Here is a 15,546-nt window from a genome sequence, read left to right as displayed (position 1 = left end):
TTCTTAGCAGTCTGTTCCACTGCAGCCGCTGCCCACAAATTATGAGACAGATACACATCCTATAATCAACTCCTGAAGTTCATGCAAGGAACAGAAGAGCTTTCATTTTGTAACACAATCCTACACTTGAAAAAGACAACTTCTTAGGGAAAAACTGCACGAGCATAAAAAGTTAAATCAGTCAGGGAAATGCTGCTTCAGACATAAGTAACATAACTTCTCCAACCCATTCCAAGTACTATTCATGGTAAGCCATTCACCACGCCAGCAGATAGCAGCCTTACTGTATATTTACTGATGCTTAATTTTTTTGAAATTAATTTGTACAATAACTTATGTGCAAGATCATTCCTTTCACATTTCACAGTTAACCTCTCCAAGAGCTGAGATATAACGCAGATGGAGAGAACTGGGAGTGATTTACTTGAAGCCAGTTATGACTTCTCTGTTTTGGGGGGGTGGGGGGAGGTAAAAAGAAACAACTTCAAGGTCCATTCCTTCTCCAACATGCCCATTTTGCTCGGAAAGGCAGGGACTAATAGAGAGGCAGGGCTGGGGTAGACGACGCTCACTGCAATACTGAAAGCTGATGTACTGTTCCACCATCTCCCTCTTCACGCCAGGGAGGGGGCTGAACTCTGACAAGCCACGTACATATTTCCCCCTTTTACATCTATTGAGTACAATTTAACTGTAACTGCAGTCATTTCACTGCAAATAAGGAAAAATACTGAATAAAATCAGCACAATTTCCTATTAATGGCACCTGCTGGTTGGTAACACTTCACTCTGCTTTAGGCTTCACCTTAACTGAATTCTACCTAACAGACACTCAAAACAAATGCAGATATTTTTTTTCCACCCCATAAAACAGAGCAGTGCCTCCCACTAAATTAATGTGCATGATGGGAATATACAATCTCATCGAGAATATATCCATGGCTAGAATAAAATCAGAATGATGTATCTCCTGGAGAGCAGTGGAACATGGATGCATTTCATACTTCTGAACAAAACTGAGATCATCATCAATTTTAGAAAGCTACAAGGAAGACATTAGTTAGCCTAATTCTTCATCATTAAATATCGCTAGGTTTTGCTTTCATTAAATGGTCAAAACCTAGTAATTTTAATGTCTGCCTTCACTGCAAATCTTTATAGGCTTCCCCCTCCCCAAATGCCTTATTTAAAAAATGGTGATCTATAAAGTCGTGATTTTGAAAAACACTGGCATTTTGTGTATTCCACTAAACCTTTTGCCAAGAAATATAGACTTTTGCCCTGGTCCTACCGCTGCTACAGATGTGTCAAGGAGCATCACTACCAACTTTTTTCTGCAGTAAGACAGGGGTAAGATTTCCTTCTGCCTTCACATTGAAAACAGGTTTGAGCAGAAGACTGAAGTATTCCATACAACAGGATCATGCTGTGCTTGAGCCCCTTGGCTCTACTACAATCAAGTTTTATTGCACCAAAACCGGCCATCTTCATATCTGGATGCACCACAGAAGCAGAAGCCTGGGGAAGGCAGGAGGTGGAGAGAGGGGGGTGTGAGGCTTCTCCAATGTCTCTCATCTTTGTTTCCCCAGACTGAAAGGATGTCCCAGCCTTCAGCTGTAACACTGCTGCTTAACCCCTACACCTATCACTGGAAACTTCTTCAAAACAATACAAAACAGGGCAAAGACTGTCGTTCTGGGGATCAGTCTCTTTTCAGCAGACTAGATCCCTCCTTCCTTTGAACAAAAGATTGTTTCTTTAAGGATTATTTAGCATTAAATAAACTTATTAAATTGTGCTGGTAATTAGAGGGCCCCATTAATTAGAATGGAGGCCAAGAGCAGCTGTTGGCCATTAACAAGAGGGCTGGGATCTATCCTCAGCAGCAAGCCACAAGCAAGATGCCACCAGGTCTCCCTGCAGCTCAGACCAACACCATCTCCAGTGCTCACCTTTGCTGAGAAACACCAACCACCGCAACTGGTCATATCAATGCAGACTAAGACTTCCTATGAGCCGTACAAATAAACCTGATCTCCTCCCTGCACTATAGCTATTTGCAGAATTACTTTAATGTTGTTTCCAGAATGGGGAAATAAAGAAGCCAGGGAAAAAGAGAAATAATCAGTCTCAAGCTCCATCTAAAACTAACAGGCCAGGTCACCAAGGCCAATCCTAACAGCTCTTCATTTCAGATGAAGGTTGCATTAAGAGAAGTGCAAAAGGCGCTCACACATTCTGGTTTCCAATACTATGACAAATCTATTTTTCCTGGAAATGCTCTAAAAGCAGCTGAATTTGTTTTGACCAGTGCACTGTCACCCTGTCTTAAGACCACTTCCTAAGCCGACATCAATCAGCCACACACGCCAGCAGATGTTTACAAAAATGGACAGGCAGAATTATATTTTCCTGACAAGACAGATGGTTCTCCTGTCACCTTAAATACTTCCTCTGGACCCATTTTTTTCAGGAGTATTAGGAACAGAAGTAATTTTCTAACAGCTACATGGGGATAAGGAAGCAGTGAGACCTGCACCCAGCCGTGAACACACACTATACAGAGGTAAACAATCAAAAGATTTACCACCAGATTTGTTTCCAAGCTATCCAGAGCAGCAGAATGTATCCAAACCCCCGCACTATAAAATTTCTAGAGCATGCGAAACATAAAATCACTTCTTGACAACGTCTCCAAACTGCTGTTCACAGACAAGCAGAAAATGGAGGAAAGTGTGGGCATGCAATTCCAACACCCCTTGTTTGCAGCTAACAAAATGAAAAGATCATCCAAGTGGGGAGCGCTTTCCTAATTTAAGCGTCCTATTAAAAGCAACATGCCATCTTCCAGATGCTTAAAGCTCGAGCTGCATTATAGACTTTTAATGCCATGGCAGCAAGAGCAGATAGCCTGAGATGACTAAGATATGGATCATAACACAAACAAACACAAAACAAAAAAGCACTTGCAGCTCCAGGATTTCCTTTGTCAGACTGCAGTTCTGTGCATGCAGTTAAAGAGCAGCACAGGAGGATTGTGCGGTTAGGTGGGAAACGCATCACACAATTGTATTTCAGTACAGGACTTAGTAATGCCATTATAAATAAAACCCAAGATGACCAAAGCTGAAAGTAGTGATACAAGCCTTGCTCCTACCCTGACAATTCCCGCTTCTTTGTGTAATTCCAGTCCTTTAAAATATTACTTCCATCATTTCTCTTCTCCTCTAAGATCTCACAGATCAGATTTTTGGGAAAGGCATTGGACCGAGTTACAAAACCTACAGATGCGTACAAACAACCCAAGGGCAAATACAGCATTGGAGCTACTTTAAAAACAGTTACAGACAAGGCTCAGTGCTGAACTACAGGTGAGCAAACACCTGTAGGTCTTTACATCAGCAGAACTGCCCATACAAAAGTCAGGAGTTCAGCCACTCTGGAAGACTTTCCCAGGAACGATACCTGCTCCATGGAGTTATCTAGCACAAGACGAGAAACCAGCAGTAATGTACATTTATAACCCAGGCTGCAACTGTATTGACATGGTTTGTGTCGACACAAACAAGGCTCAGCAAGAAATAGGGCTCACCAGTAAAAGTTTAAGTACAAAGTCTAACTTGTGCTGTCATTAAGTGCTACAACCATTTCACATGTTAAAAGTTCACAAAAAACCATCTTGTCACAAGGTCAGATTTCTCAGTTCAATCTGATGAATCAACGAAAGAAATAGGCAGGACTAATGTTATGAGTGACGAGTTCTCAGAAGTCTGCTTTCATTCTTTTTCATGTATAGCCACTTATCTAAGCTATTCAGATGCAGCTCAAAATTGTTCAGCGTTCTCCAATGCTGAACAGCCAGCATGACAGCCAAACATCTTTCCATAGAGAAACCAACACACCCCCGTAATGCCAGGCCTCTGGCTTCTCACAGAGTGATGCTCCAGCCTGAGATATAAGGCACAGGGGCTCACCCAGATAAACCCATTCTTTCCTAAAACATCAAACCAAAGGAGCAACAACCTCTCACTCAAGTAGAGCCAACACCAGAGAACAGTGGGTTGTGGCACGTGTTCAGAAAACAGTAATGTTAGCAAGCCAGAGGCTCCACATGAAAGAAACTTCACCCTGTGCTCCAGCACATTTTTTCAGAATGAGAAGCAGACCTGCAGTATTTTCAGCCTTCGTATCAGACAGAAAAAGTTAGTTTCAACATGAAGTGCTAGGCAGCAGCTTTGCTTATCTCCTCAGTACTGCTGAGCATATCTGTGGGGGAGAGAATCACCCTGCAGGGCCACCTGTGGCAGTCAAAATACAAGAGGAAATAGGAAGACAGAGCCATGGGTGTTTTTCTTTTTTTAATAACCAACTACAGGAAAAGGTAAGCTCTGTGCATCTATACAGCAGCAGATAATACAGTTTAAACACTTCTTGTAACACTGCACGTTATATTTGTAAAAAAGAAAACACCTGGTCTAACATTTTTGTGGTTCCCACCAAATATAAGAAACTAATAACTTATTTTAAAATTGTAATGCTTCATACAATATTAACTCATTACCGTTACCAGATATGGTCCACCCAGTAGATTATTCTTTGGCTGTGGCCAATGTTAAATGCTTCAGAAATTTAAAAATTCTCTAAGAATAATTATGAAAAAAGCTAAGCTCTATACAGAAAGTTTCCGTCCAACTTGTATCAAAACCTTTTCTCCTTAAAATTCATGTACAACGCAATCAGAACTCTTGACAGCAACTCAACTACTGCGCTGTGACCACTGCTACGCATGGAAAAGAGCACATGTAATACTGTCCCTATACACTGCCCACTATCAGAAAATAAGGGTCAGGGAAGAACAGCTTTACTATGTGTATCTGGTACTCTACACATGGGCTCCAGCGTGGCTCCAACAAGCACATCCTCCTCCCTCCCTTCCCCAGCTACCATAGAACAAGATTTAAATTAACAGAGTTCATTTGCTAATTCCAAAGGTTCATGAGCTAAGATAGAATTGCTTCACATTAATAATACTAATGCCTAGGAGCCCTGTGCTATCTAGATAAAACAGCACCAGTAATCTTGTATAAAACTTCTAACCACAGAAAGATGCGTTGATTTCTGTCCTTAAAGCAGACAACTGTCTCCATAGATGAATTTCAGGAGCGGAATTCACAAGACTAATTATAGCCAGCTTACCTCCATCATCCAGGGGCCGTTTCTGCACTCCATAACCGTAGACGGACGGGTCCACAAGTGTTGTAGAATTATTCAAGTGAGGAATATCTCCAATTTTAGCAGCAATCTGTAAAAACAGGGGATAAAAGTATGATTAGCATACCTGAAGTTTCATCCACCACAGCCAAATACTCTTTCTTCCAGTAAGGCATTTACTCCAGTCCAGTCTTCTCTCAGCTACTTACTATATAGGTGGCTTTACAACAGTTCCAAGACAGCAGTGCTTCATTTGTAAAGGAAACAATTTTCTGCTTGCTTTTAATATTTGTTTATTTAGGATCATATTCACCCAGTTCTTCCAGATCATAAGTAGGTATTTACTCCCTGGAATGCTATATCCAGGTTTGTTCACTCAATGGACAGCTGACATGCTAAATCTTGCAAAGGAGAGCTCAAACCAGCTCATCAACTTTGTCCTGGAGAAGCTGACACCACCATAGCCGTATAGGGGAACACGTGCTGCCTCCTGCATCCATGCATATCCAGATACACAGAAATGCATACTTGCCCATCAGTGGGGGAGCAGAGGGAGAAGAATGTGAAAATACACAGCACAAGGGCAGGTTTGGGAACTCCTTGTCAAAAGAGACTGGATCACTCTGCATTTACTGTATGAAGAATAAACCAGTGGGCAAACTATTCATCCCGATTTAGTTTTGATTTCCTGCAGCGGTCAATACAGCATGAACGTGATTAACACTGCCTGTGTCTCTGCTTCTGTCCCTTATGGAAGGGTAAGTGCCATTCCCTGCCAAGCCAGGATGCAAGGAGGATACTTACAGAAAAGAGGAGACAGTCAGGTATCACAGTAAGGTAAGCAAAGAAACTAGGTGAGACACCCCTAAACATCACTTAATCAAATCGAAAAGTTAAGCTCGTCTCAAATGACACTTGGGAGACATCTATACAGATGGATGCCAGAGGCAAGCTTTTCACCCGCTCTCCAAGCTAACTGATGTAAGGCCACTCTAGGAACACAGAGGTGCATTACTTCGGTGCTGCACCTGAGTTAAAACACACTCAGGGACAGGCAAACTGCAGTCTCACAGCACCCTTTGCCTACATGAAGTATTTTGCTGTAATAAGCAAGTGCAGAACAAAGTAGTTACAGAACAAATATAAAGCACAGTGAATACTACAGCGTTTTGCTTCCTTTTCCAGGAAAAAGAAAATCATTAAATAGGATCTTTACTAGTAGTCTGATGTCGCTCTATTGTAGCTGGGATTTCACCAGAAAATAAGCAACAAGAACAGATGAAAAAGCATTTTACACAGGTATGTTTTAAATGAAGACAAGGGCAAATGACAAATGTAACTAAAACTGTTTCTAAAATTTGAGTTTTACTGCAACAGAAAGACACCTACAGTAACTCTGGCTGTTGACACTATCAGCTGCTGCAGTAGAATAAACAACTGCCCAAGATTCAGAACCACAGGGTACTGAAAAAAAGCTATTTGAAATAATCTTGAAAGATTGAGGGCACTGCTTTTAGGAAAAGAATAGAAAACATTCTCTTCAATGCCTTGCTCCAAGCTCCATGGGCTCCTTGTTTTGACTATTTTCTTCTCATAGTCCATTCTGTCCTGTCCTCTTTTAGAAAGTCAACAACTTCATTGTGCCAGAAATGCCAGGAAAGTATTAATAAAGTCTTCCTGCAGGACCAGCACAGTGACCATGTAGCAAAGCTTTGATGACAAGCACCTTGTACATCAGCATCTCCGAAAACTAATAAGCCCATAGAAGTCTGATTCTGAAAGCTTTAACACACCTTGTCCACTCCACGCTAGGGAGTGCCAGGTGATGCCCTGCTTTTCTGTTGAATGCTGTACTGCACCCGTGGTTCCCGCTCTTCGCCCACACGCTTTCCCCTTACGTTTGGGATGCAGAGGATCTTAATGAAGGTACAAAGACCATAGATATTTCCTGACTACTTCAAAGCTGAAAAATACATTTTTGAACAATCTATTAGCTTTCACATAACGTACAACATACGCCGAAAGGAAGAGTATCAGGTATAACATACCCTGGCATGCTTTGTTGGAACGTTTGATTTTAACATGCCCTTCATGAACTCTCTTTCTGTTAGTAGTTATTTACCTGAAAAAAAAATATCTCTACGTTGTAGAAACTGCTAGCTGATAGTCTGGAGCTGAAATCACACACCACACACTCAAGGGGAAGAAAAAAAATCGTCTGTAGATAGCAGAAGCTGGCCTACAAAAGGAAGCTAGCATAAAGTACAAACGTGTGCACGAACAGAGCGCTGGCACTAAGGCTGTTCGCTCCTAGAGTGGGAGAGCTTTGCAAACCCCTACTTGTGCTTAGCACAATTATTGCCCTTTGGTGGCAATTTTCCATTTGTTATGGCACAGAACCCTCCAAGTAAAGGGCAAAATAAGAATGTCAAAGCAATTTTTACATTATCAGCTTTTGGGATATTTTCTTTTTTTTCCCCCCTTTTATTTAAACTTGCACCCTTATCTCTAAAGCCTCCCAGCTGCCACTGGATTATAGGCAGACCAAACGCCACCTCACAACAGCAGGAAAAAATACTCTGCAAAATTAAGAGTTCAGCTTTAAAAGTACATTTAGCAGTTAGAATACATTTTAACTTATGTTCAACTTAAAATGTGAACCTCAGGTTTTACTACAGGTTCAGCAGGGAGATAAGCATAAATGTTAGAACATAGCAAAAGTAAGCAGACCTAGTCCTTATCTGACTAAATGACCTTGAATAATGTACTGCTAGCCACTGCTTTTGTCCCGCTGTATGTCAGTTACTTTTTTTTTCCCTCCGAAACCAAACACATCCATTTTACTAAGCTCTGAAATATACTGGAAAAAGGCATCACTACCACAGAACTGTTTATGCACCTAATCTCCCTAAAATAAAGCTCTCCCAACAAATACTTTAAATGATACAGCACAAACCTGAACTATAAATAGTAATGGTAAAGCCAAGAAAAACAAAATTGTATAGGTATATTTTCCTATACCTTGCACTTCTGCCCTCCTGTACCTTTAACATTCTTCAAAAATGGTGTAATACAAACCCATTTTTAAACATGAAGCTTCTTTGCTAGGCACAGCAAGATTCAAACACCAATATCCCCAGAATTCAGCTTTCAAGAGAAAGGGCCTAGCTTCTGTGAAGAATCTCCATGCTGTCTGGCAAAAGAACAGCAACTGGTAAAATCACCAGTTCTAGGTATTAGCAGGATAGAAAACAGCAAGCTGCTGTCACCTGACCCTTCAGACAATTCTAGGGCTTCTGCTATTCTTCCCATTTGTGGAGCCGAATACTCCAGAGTTGGCGCGACAAACATTTCCCCAGAGCTCTGCAGGAAGGAGCAAAACCATTCACAACTCCATGCCACAGGTGGTCTTCCTAAATACTAGAGTAACTGCAAAGCCCTAAATCTATTTGAGGATGATCTGAAAAAGTACTCTGCAAGGGGATAAAGATAAGTTAGTCTAAGACCCCTCCATCCTCATGGAAATTAGAAGTTAGCACCAGATAATAGAAAGGGATTTTAAACATACAGCCTGTTGACTCTGAGTAAGTCTCAGGATATTCATCCACTTTCAAGGTACCCAAGATGCCATGCTACAGGCTTACCAAGCCACAGCCTTTCCTCTTTGTAGCGTTTCCAGAAATCCAGATTCAGACAGCACATATGGCAGGTTACAAGAATAGCAGCGCATGTAAGGAAAAGGAACCACGAAGTGCTGCAGAGTTGTACTGAAAGCAAGCCTGCCAAGGAGAGCAGGAGAGGGTAAGGACCAAGCAAGACACTGTTTTGTCAATAAGACTCAAGGACAGTCTGACAGAAACCCACTTTTGTCCAAAGTACAGGCAGCTCTGCTTATTTTCTGATCTCATTGCTCAAAAGAGGAGCTAACATCCTCTTTCACTCACCACCATCCAAAACGCCACAGAAAAGCCATGCGGCCTAGAAGCAGCCAGCCAGCCATATCAGTCACCACCTACGATCCGTAAACTAATCCACTCGCTTGAGGTATGATGCAGAAGAGGCAGGACAGACCATCTCAAAGCCCCAGCATTTACGTGAAAAAGTAATTTTTCCTCCATCTCAAATATTTAAGAGTCCACAAAAGACTCAAGCAAGTCCAGCACAAGCATTGAAATCAATGTACAAGTAATTTCTTTCCAAGGTATTCCAGATTTCTTACTCACATCTCAGTGACTTTGAGGAATGCAGTTACTTTGGTCAGAAAAGTCTTCCCTGTCCTCAATTATTTAGTTACTAATAACTAAGCATTGGATTCCAAGCACAATTTTAGTATTATGGCTCTCATGAGAACTAAACTTAAGACTAGTAATCAAATTTACTAAGCATAAGATTAAGTTTTGAAAGAGTTCAAGCATCAATCCAGTGATGCCATACCAACCCACGAAGCAGAATTTTTTCTCCTCTGCTCCCTCATAACCTTAAAGCAAAAGTAATACTCAGAAAAGACTACAACATTGGCCAGAAACAGTACAAAAGCTGACATCTACGTACCATATCCATACAGGCCAGGCAAACACAACATTACACACACTCGGTGAAAGCTCTGCCATCACCTGCAGTGAAGTGTTTGGTGTAACTGCGTTTACATCCCATCTGATTCTCAGTCAGGAAGTTCCATCACAGATTGCTTGGGTGGTGAGGTAAATATCCACCCCCTGAGCAATTAAGACCACCTTCATTCACATTTGGCAACGTCATTAGTGACAATTTAGTCCTGCCATTTTGTGCAGGAGAAGACTACCTAGTCTCTTACAAAGCCTCTACGGAACTAGATTAAATCAAGTACTTTTTTTTTTTTTTTTTTTTGGGGGGGGAATGTTTTAGCACTTGCCAACAATTCTTTTCATCCCACGAACATTAATGGAAAAAAAATAATCACATTTTCAACAGGCAGCATACAACTCATTGCACAAAAATGTAGGCCACTGCGCTCCCATGAACATGTGCACAGCACGTATTTCTTGTATCCAGTGTAAAAAGATAGCAGGAAGGTTGCTACGCTGCAGCGCTTGACATAAAGTTGGCAACTTGAAAGATTTTGAAATCTTCCAGTTTAGACTAACTCAAGCCATAGGTTCACAGAAATCAAACATATTCTTTCAAGTATAATGAACATAAGGGCAGCAAAACTGGAGCACAGCTAGGTTACAGAATTACTTAATATTCCATCTCCTTTACACAAGGGTTAGGGGGCTTCACAGATTCATCCTACAAACATGATGACAGCAACCACATAACACTGACTCCGATCCATTTGCAGTTAGCACTATGTTTTAGCCTAATGCCACCCAAGGCACCCCACTTTCACATTTAACCTGTTACACCAAGCAGATGAGTGGTATACACCATTGCACTTCCAACACACTCACAAATAATTTCAACAAGCCTAACTTAGCAACAAATAATTATCTTCTTCTACATAAACAGGTTATTCAAAGATTGTTCAACTACTAGCAGGTGATATTATCAGATATTCAACAAGACATTTTTGCAATGCGAGGCCTTCAGTAACAGAGGACCAGGTCAAGACAAACACAGCTGCAACATCTCTCAATTTAACTGCATCAAGTAGATAACCCTGGGCTAACAGCAAAGCTTTCAGACATCACATACTGCCAAGGCCACAGTGCTTTGTTAGCTGCTGAAAAAAAGTGACGCATAGCCTCATTCAGGAGGCAGCTAACACGCAACCTGCCTGCTGCAATACTTATGGTGAGAAAGAAATCAATGACAGAAGAGTAGGCTAGCTTGTGATCTCCTCTGGAAAGGTGCCGGGTGTTCATCTAGAACATTGAGCACCTCTGTACGGGTCGCTGAAGACTGTACAGAAGGTGGACTTGCTGCCGTACTGATTCACAAGTGAGCCATGAGCGATGGTAAGCCACTTAAGATCCATTAGAGCAATTGCTTGAAAGGTCTTAGGGTCCAGCTTAGTTTCTTCAGAAGTTTCTCAGTGAAATGAGAAAAGGGAGTCTGGGCAACAGAAGGAGATTCCTCCCACCTGGCCTGTAACATTGGAAAGAATACAGTCAGGGTCTCTAAGTGCCATTTGGGCAGTGGTCCTGGTATTTAGCTGTATCACGTCTTGTTAAGGTGCAGTTACTAACCATGAGTAACGTGCAATCTGTTCAGAGATGGAATAAACACCTGCAACAGACACGTAATGAGAGGTGTGATGAACAGTCACAAAACCTGCACCGTGAGCAGCAGCTTCTTGTTTCTGAAGCCACTTTCCACTAAACCGAGGAGCGCACAGACACTTGCGATATCCCGTACTGAAGAGAGGGGTGTCGATTTCTGCAGGTGTGGGCACCTTCACCACAAGTTTCCATTTTAGCATTGTGCAAGCACTGAGATTCCCTTGGGAAGCACTCCCCTCTCTCTCCCCTTCCCAGGAGGGAATGCAAAGCTCTCCCTCTGCCAGGGCTTCTATTGATTAGCCTAAAGCGCAATTAAGGCCTCATTTAAAAAAACCGAATATTGGCTCACACCCACCCACTGCAAAGTGCAAGACGACAGCTTGGCGGCCGAGAGCCCCCACAGGCTGCAGACCGCCCCCTTCCCCGCAGCGCAGCGCTTCTGCCGTGTCACAGGCCCCGGCCGCGACCCGCGCCGGCGGGGGCTGTCAGAGGGCCCCGCAGCCCCCCGCCCCGCCCCGCCCCTCTCCCCGCCGGGGACTGCCCCGGGGCTCCTCAGAGAGGCCCGCCGGCTCCGGCCTCCCGAGAGAGGGGCCGCCGGGCCGCGGCCCAGCCCCTCACGGCGGCTCCGCGCCCCGCCTCAGCCCCGCGGCCTAGCGGCGCCCCGCGGCCTCCGCCCGCCCCCGACCCGTCAGCCGGCGCCTACCTGCCGGACCCGGTGCAGAGCGTCGACGAACCCCTCGGGCTTGATCCCCACGGGCGCTGCGCTCTGCCCCTGCGCCAGCTCCGCCATGACACGCGCCCCGCGCCCGCCCGCCGCCGCGCCGTCCCGCCGCTCCGCCCGGGGACCCGCACCCGGAAAGGGAAAGAGCCCCCCGCTTCCGCCGGAAGTGGGGTGGGGGGGCGGGGGCGCCGCGGCGGGGCGGGGCGGGGCCGGGGGGCTCGCGCCGGACGTCACGGCCGCTCGCGTGCCGGCGGGGGAGTCCCTGCCCCGCCCCGCGGGACCCCCCGGCCCGCTGCCCCCCACAGCGCCCCACGGGGCTCAGCTCCTTGTCCCCCCCGGCCCCCATCAGCCCCACCCCTGTGCCCCCCCGCTGCCCCCCGGACCCCGCCTGACCCTGCCAGGTTGTCCCCTCGGGGCTGGGCCACCCTGTTCCCCGCCCGTGCCGTCCCATCCCTGCCTATGCCACACTGTCCCTTGCCCGTGCCATGCTGTCCCTGCCTATGCCACACTGTCCCTTGCCCGTGCCATGCTGTCCCTGCCAATGCCACCTTGTCCCTTGCCTGTGCAACCCCATCCCTTGCCCGTGCCATCCCATCCCTGCCTGTGCCATGCTGTCCCTGCGCGTGCCACTTGTCTCTTGCCTGTGCCATGCCGTCCCTGCCCATGCCTTCCCATCCCTGCCCGTGCCATCCCATCTCTTGCCCGTGCCACCCGGTCCCTTGCCCGTGCCATCCCATCCCTGCCTGTGCCATCCCATCCCTCCCTGTGCCATCCCGTGCCACCCTGTCCCTTGCCCCTGCTGTGGTGGTGGCTGCAGCAGTGCCCTGCCAGTGGCCCCATTTGGCACCCCCTGCGGATGCCCCCTGCGCCCCGCCCCTCCCGTCCCCCCACCTGCACTGGTGCACCCGAATGGGCCACCCGCGCAGTGCTTGTGACACTTTGCGGGAGCTGCGGGCCATGGGGTGCCAGCACGTCGCGAGGAGCTCTGCCCCGCCGCTCAGAGCCGTGCTCCGCAGAGAGCTGGAGGTGCCGGGGCACCCCCAATCCCCGGGTCGGACCCCCGAGGCCACAGCGCTGCCACCAGGAGGCTGGGGCTGACGCCAGGACCAGTTAGTCGAGGATCGATGCTAAGCACATGCAAAAGCCCGGGATGTCTGGGCGCTGGCGGTCTTTTTGGGGGTGTCCCAGGAGGGCTGCCACCCCCTCGCCGCCCTAGCCCAGCCCCTCTCATGTGGGGGTGCCCAGCTGCACAGGCTGGAGCATGCGTGAATCCTCCAGGGTCGATGGGGCACGGCTTATGGCACGGAGGAGGGACACAGGGCAGCGGGTGTCAGCTCTGCCGGCTGCTGGGTCCCCAGAGCAAGGAGGGGGGCAGTGGTGGGACCCCAGGTCTGGCAAACAACCCCCACAGCCTGGCCACACAGGGGGGCTTGACTTAACCCCCCGATGCAATGCAGGTGCGTGAAGGGGTGGGAGATGCTGCCTCCGGCATGGCTGGCTCTGAGCGCCAAGCCTGGAACTGGCAATGTTCCACCCAGCCCAGACCCTGTTTCCCAAAGCCACTGAGTATTAAATTTGGAATTCAAACCGCGGCCCAAGCTGCGCTGTGCTCCTCCTCAGCTGCTCTTGCTCTTTCCAGTTTTATGCATCTCATTCGCGCCTATGTGAGTAGGCAGGAATCGCTGAGGCCGACGGAATTGTCTGGTGGCTTTCCAAGAGCAGGGAGCGCGCGGCTTCACCCGGATGCTCAGTCCGCTGCCCATCACCTGCGGTGTGCCCGGGGGCTTGCTGATCACCAGCCTCTCCCCTTTCAGAAGTCGGGATCGTTTCCTTAAGCGAAAGGCCCGTTTACTTTAGGAGACAGAACACAGCCCGTGGGGAAGGGTTTGGGATGACCTGTGTCACCGCAGCCACCCCAGCATCTTCCGACCACGGTGGGGGCAACTCCCCTAGCCGTGCCCAGGGCTCTGCTGCTTCCTCTTGGAAACAGCCCGGAGACTTGGCTGCCTTCGGGGACTTTTTCCCCTCTGGGAAGACCAACAGGCTCAGCACCAGCCTTTCCCCAGGCAGGTGCTGGTGGGGGGATCACCCCGACAGTCCCCCCCCCTGCTCTCATGGGTGCCCTGCCCTGGGCGGCACTCGCCCTGCAACCCCCTGGCTAATGCCAGCATGAACACAAAGGTGACCAAACCTGAACCCTAAGAGCCCTGGCGCTGGGATGCCGTAGCCTCTGCTGCCAGACCCAGCGTGACGCTGGGGGCTGCGAGAGCCAAGTTTTGGAGGTCTCAAGCCCTGGCAAGAGATGGAGGAGCCTCCTTCTCAGCACCGGGCAGGATGGGGGCCGAGGGACCAGGCTGCTGGGAGGGTGACGGCAAGCCCCGGTGCTGGCCAGGCAGGGATGGCCAGGAGGGAGCCGAGCGAGAAGAAGACATCAGGCAGCAATTGAAAAGATGGAAATTACAGGCCTTAAACACTTCCAGAAACAAATTTCTGATGTAAATCTTCCCTTTGAGGGAAAAAAAAAAAAAGGAGTGATTCTACGCCTCCATCACCCGCCTCCCCCCCCCGCCCGAGACACACACACCTTCACACACACACACGCTGAAATTAGTTGTGACAGCTGAAATTCTCCTCTTGTCGGACGCCGTTTGACAGGGTACTTAAAAAAGGAGGAGGGAAAAAAAAAAAGAAGAAAAGGGAAAGTGGTTTGGTGTTGCATGGGGGAGGCGGAGGGGGGTGATAGGGTGGGGGGTTTCAAGTGATACAAGGCGCATAATTCAGGCTTCTTGGATTGCAAAAGCTTCTCTTACCTAAAGGGCCTGCTGCCTTTATTTTTATCCAAATGGCTCAATTACTGCAAAGCCCCACAGAGAAAATTATGGATGTTTGCCTCTATTTTTCTCCCCTTGTCTCGACAACTGTAGATATTTTGTTTTCCTTCTTTCCATCTCCTTTTTTTTTTTTTTTCCTCTCCCCCCCCCCCGCCTTTGGTGGGGGTGGGGGGTGGGGGGTGGAAGGTGGCCAGGAACCAGGGTGGGGGATGGATGGGGAGATGTGGGGAACCTGGGGCGAGGGACGGGGCGCTGGCACACAGTGGCCCTGCCACTGTCACACAACTTGGACCTCCCTCTGTCTCCCCCTCGTCACCTTGCACCTTTGGCTCCTCGCATCCCCCTCATCCCTGCATCTCCCACCCTTCTTCCTTCCTCCAGCCCTCTGTCCCTCTCTTCTCCCCCACCTCCCTCCTCTCCTTCCCCCTGCTCTCCTCCCCATCACCCCCTCCCTGTGCCTCTCAAAGCCACCATAATAGCAGCTTGTTTGGCACTTCACTTGGCCTCTATGAGAAAATTCCCCCCTCTCCCTCTTTTTGCCTTCGTTATTTCCAAACCCTGCAATAGCTCCTTTGCTCAGGGC

General features: G+C 47.5%; 1 protein-coding gene across 3 annotated transcripts in view; it reads right to left on the bottom strand.

Moving 5' to 3' along the window:
• FUBP3 (far upstream element binding protein 3) overlaps window positions 1-12,280 on the bottom strand; it is a 41,441-nt gene extending 29,161 nt beyond the window's left edge. For 2 of the 3 annotated variants that reach the window (XM_080402887.1, XM_080402889.1), the window contains exons 1-2: window positions 12,115-12,279; window positions 5,197-5,302 (exon numbers count right to left, since the gene is read on the bottom strand). In XM_080402887.1, coding sequence (XP_080259013.1) covers window positions 5,197-5,302; window positions 12,115-12,201 — 193 coding nt within the window. In that variant the 5' untranslated portion in view covers window positions 12,202-12,279. Of the gene's footprint in view, window positions 1-5,196; window positions 5,303-12,114 lie in introns of all 3 variants that reach the window. The other variant, XM_080402888.1, reaches the window with a different exon arrangement.
• Between the last annotated feature and the right edge of the window lie 3,266 nt (window positions 12,281-15,546).

Source organism: Falco punctatus (assembly GCF_963210335.1).
Source record: "Falco punctatus genome assembly, chromosome: 9".
NCBI classification, from domain to species: domain Eukaryota; kingdom Metazoa; phylum Chordata; class Aves; order Falconiformes; family Falconidae; genus Falco; species Falco punctatus.
The sequence above is the reverse complement of the archived record's forward strand: the minus strand, read 5'-3'. Positions and strand labels throughout refer to the sequence as shown.